General features: G+C 39.4%; 1 protein-coding gene across 1 annotated transcript in view; it reads right to left on the reverse strand.

Moving 5' to 3' along the window:
• The window catches only part of TNIK (TRAF2 and NCK interacting kinase), a 288,393-nt gene extending 285,861 nt beyond the window's left edge, over nt 1-2,532 (reverse strand). The window contains 2 exon segments of the mRNA XM_012640167.1: nt 1,787-1,852; nt 2,506-2,532. Coding sequence (XP_012495621.1) covers nt 1,787-1,852; nt 2,506-2,532 — 93 coding nt within the window.
• Between the last annotated feature and the right edge of the window lie 1,584 nt (nt 2,533-4,116).

A 4,116-nucleotide genomic window follows, 5' to 3' on the forward strand; every position in this document is an offset into this window, starting at 1 on the left:
AGACCAAGTCCCTGTCCCAAAGTCCACTGCATTCACCAGGACGATGCTTTGCAGAGCCTGCCCTGAATTTGGAAAGTGTCGAAGTGCTGTATCAATCGCTAAAAGAATGGAATCCTTTAGAATAATAATGTTAACGACCTGGCCGCCCTCTTTGTCTTCCCTCTCTAAATAGATCTGTGATCTCCTGCCATTTGTTTCCTTTTCCTTCTCAGGTAACAAGAAATCAGGGACAATTCTGGATTTTCCAAGCATTCTCATCCTTAATTAAATCTCTGTTATCTCCTCTTAACAAGAGTGTACAATTTCACCTCTTGGATTAGTGTACAAAGCTGTGGATTTTCTTCCAGGTGCATAGTCTACAGGTGGGAAGCACACGACAGCAGAATGGCTCTAAGAAATGGTGCCATGAAACCAACAGCATTCTACAGAGCTGCTCCTGCACACTGACAGCAAATCAGAAGTAATTTTCTACCTATATCAGAGCTTCATTCATTAGTTGCTTCACAAGTGCAATCCAATTTCTCAAAATGCAATAACACAATCTTCCAACTTAATTGTCTTCACTGAAACTATTTAAAAGCTTTTGCTCAGACACATTTCTTTTTTTCTGTGTCAGACAGGATTAACATCAAGCGAGCAGCTTGAGTAGTCGACATTCTGTCTAACTGCAAAAGGTTGACATTTGAGGAAATAACCACTCTTGCAAGGGAGAAATTTTTCCCTGGAGTGGACACCGAAGAGAACCTCGGATAAATAAAGGTATAAATGTATATCCATTTATAATTGTGTTTTAAAAACAAAATTCTCAAGAACATTCTGTACATAGTACTTTTGCCACTCTGCAGAATTGGAAATATTACAGTCTGGATGACTTCTATAATAATTTTAATCAACTAAGAGAAGTTTACAGCTCAAAGAAGAAATTTTTAAAAAATAGAAACAAGGGATAATTTGTAATGGAGATGCCATTCCATATCACTACCACTAAGGAAAATGATGGATGTTTCCCTAGAAATAATCATGAGGAAACAGTTGCATTTATTTTGAAGGCATTTCAATAGATCATTCACCAAAACCCCAAAAGTTTTAGTCCAAAAACAGTTTGTTTCCATTTCCTTTTGATAATCAGAAGAGGAGTCGATCCACATTTTGAAACAATCACTTTTTAAGATAATTTACTAGGGGAAAATGCCTTTTTTAAACATTTTTTGAGTGAATTTGTAAGCAAAAATTAGTAAAAAGGCATGAAGGAATTATTCCTCAGCTCAATCTCAAGTCTAACTTTTAATTATTCCCTAACTTGTAAAATTCATTGCACCTATTAGGCCTTTGCTTTGTGAGGTAGCCAGCTTTCTTCTAACAATATTCACTAAACTCATTTAACTTGTGCCCTAGGCCAATAACAAATCTACTTTTCCAGCTATGATAGTTTAATAGCTTAAATTTTTAAAGTAAATGGCATCCTTTGCTCTTTTGAAAACAGTTCCAGCAATGATTAAAGTAAAGAAAACTAAACACTTAAAGAGCTTCAAATATGCAGCGTCAGAATTTACGTGTCAGATACAAACACTTTAATATACAATGAAGGGAAATGCCTAAATCACAGAATCCAGTTTAGGCAATACGACTATTGATATATTTAAAACAATGGAGAGTCAATTATCAAGCATATTATTTCATTTTAAATCTGTAATGAGGCATTTATGAGCAAGTACAGACAGCTCGGCTACTCAGCATTCACAAAAGGAAACCACAGGTGAGCCATGCTCACACTCAATGCACTTACCTTATAAACTTGCCCGTATGTTCCATTTCCAACAAGTTCCACCAATTCAAAGATCCCTGCGGGATCCTGAAAGAAAAGAGACAAACAATAAAAATTCAAAACAATATTCTAGGCATTGTCTTAATTAAAAACAAATGCTTATTTAAAATAAGCAAATAAATGATAACTTTAGCTTTGGGGGCTCTCCTATGTTAATATTAAATACTATCTACATTTAAAAATTTAAGGCCGGGCGCGGTGGCTCACGCCTGTAATCCTAGCACTCTGGGAGGCCGAGGCGGGCAGATTGAGCTCAGGAGTTCGAAACCAGCCTGAGCAAGCACGAGACCCCGTCTCTACTAAAAATACAAAGAAATTGATCGGACAACTAAAATTATATAGAAAAAATTAGCCGGGCATGGTGGCGCATGCCTGTAGTCCCAGCTACTCGGGAGGCTGAGGCAGAAGGATTGCTTGAGCCCAGGAGTTTGAGGTTGCTGTGAGCTAGGCTGATGCCATGGCACTCTAGCCCAGGCAACAGAGCAAGACTCTGTCTCAAAAAAAAAAAAAAATTTAAGTCATCTGCAGCTATGAAATCAGTCAAATTGCATTTTGTTACTAGTTTACATTTCTATGAAATATGTTTAGATCAGGTAAAAGCAGATGTTTCTTCAACTGAAGCAATAAAAAAGAATTAACACATTTCTCAGTGTCAATGGAAGTATACTTGCAGGAGGTACATCAAAATAAGATGACAGACTCATCATCCTGATGAGGTTCTAATTTTTTAAGATATTTCTCTTTGAAATGTCTGAGCTGCTCATTGTGTTGAGCACTGGCAGTTAGGAAGGGTGTTCTTGCATAGTCAACAGTTTCCAAGAGAAAATGGAATCAACATAACTACCACTCTTGGAAAGTTTTTCTTTGGGCCGAGTGTGGTGGCTCATGCCTATAATCCTAGCACTTTGGGAGGCCGAGACGAGAGGATCACTTGAGGCCAGGAGTTGGAGACCAACATATAAAAGACCAACCCATCTCTATTAACAGTAGAAAAAATTAGCCAGGCATCGTGGCACGTGGTTGTGGTCCCACCTACTCAGGAGGCTGAGGCAGGAGGATCACTTGAGCCCAGGAGTTTGAGGTTGCAGAGAACTATGATGACACCACTGCACTCTAGCCCAGGTGACAGAGCAAGACTTTGTTAAAAAAAAGAAAGAAAGAAAGAAAGAAAGAAAAGGTTTTCTTTGGATTCATCTCCCCTCTCTGTAATGCTGCTGCTCCAAAATATGCTTTTGCAGGATGGTCCCTGGTCCCTGCAGTACCTGCAGGGCAACTACAGGATTTAGAACACAAACTAAATTGGAGAGTTATACAAGTTTTTACCACCAAACAGTTGCCTGCTAACCCTGGGAGTCAGCTAAATGTTACAGTGCTCAATAAATGTTCAATAATTACTGCTATTATTACTGAATTACTATCCCAAAAAGTTGAAAAGAAAAATCAAAGCTATAAAATTCAACTCAGACGCGGAAATTGACTTTTACCCCAACTGATTCCTAACTGGACAGAAATTACTTCTGTAAAGGCATAAATCAAGAGTCACAAATTTAAATGCCCGCAGAGGCCAGGCAAGTAACATAAATGAGTGAAGTGAGCCAGCCTGGCCTGTGGCAAGCCCGAGAAGTCATGCCTCCTGGTGGGGGAAAGAGGGTTGTTTACTAAGCTGGAGCCACCTGCTGTCACGTCAACGTAGGAGCACAATATTGCCAGGTCTAAAGATTTTTCGAGAAAAACCAAACACTTTGTTTAATATGAGATCGCCTAATTTTTAAGTGTTAAGCATTTAATTTAAAAAAATACTCTGAGGAACAAATAAAAAATGGCTACAGCCTTTGGCCTATCTCCAGTCAACACTTGTATGAGAGCACTGCCATATGTTATAATGGTGGGTGGCTGAGAGGCAAGACGGGGAACAGCCTGTGCTTTAGATGCAGACAGACCTGGATAAAATACCAACTTCTCCTTGACTGGCTGTATGACCCCGGGAGACCCTGGGAGATCAACATGGTGTCTGAGCTTACAGGAGTGAGAGCTAGCAGCAGTCTAGGTAGTGCTGATGAGTGAGTGAGGGCCTCACCCAATGCCTTGCACATAGTCAGTTATCCATTAATACCTAATAGTAACCACTTTTAAGCTGAGGAATTCCATACGACCAATAGCATTTAAATGGGGGAAGCGCTGCTACATGGGAAGCAGCAATTCTGGGGAAGAAGGCAAATGAGTTGGATGTGACAAGTCAGAATTCTTTAAATTCGCAGCCTTTAGTAAATCAGACTCAAGAGAAGCCCTTG

The sequence above is a fragment of the Propithecus coquereli genome, unplaced genomic scaffold (assembly GCF_000956105.1).
Source record: "Propithecus coquereli isolate 6110/MARCELLA unplaced genomic scaffold, Pcoq_1.0 Scaffold15, whole genome shotgun sequence".
NCBI classification, from domain to species: domain Eukaryota; kingdom Metazoa; phylum Chordata; class Mammalia; order Primates; family Indriidae; genus Propithecus; species Propithecus coquereli.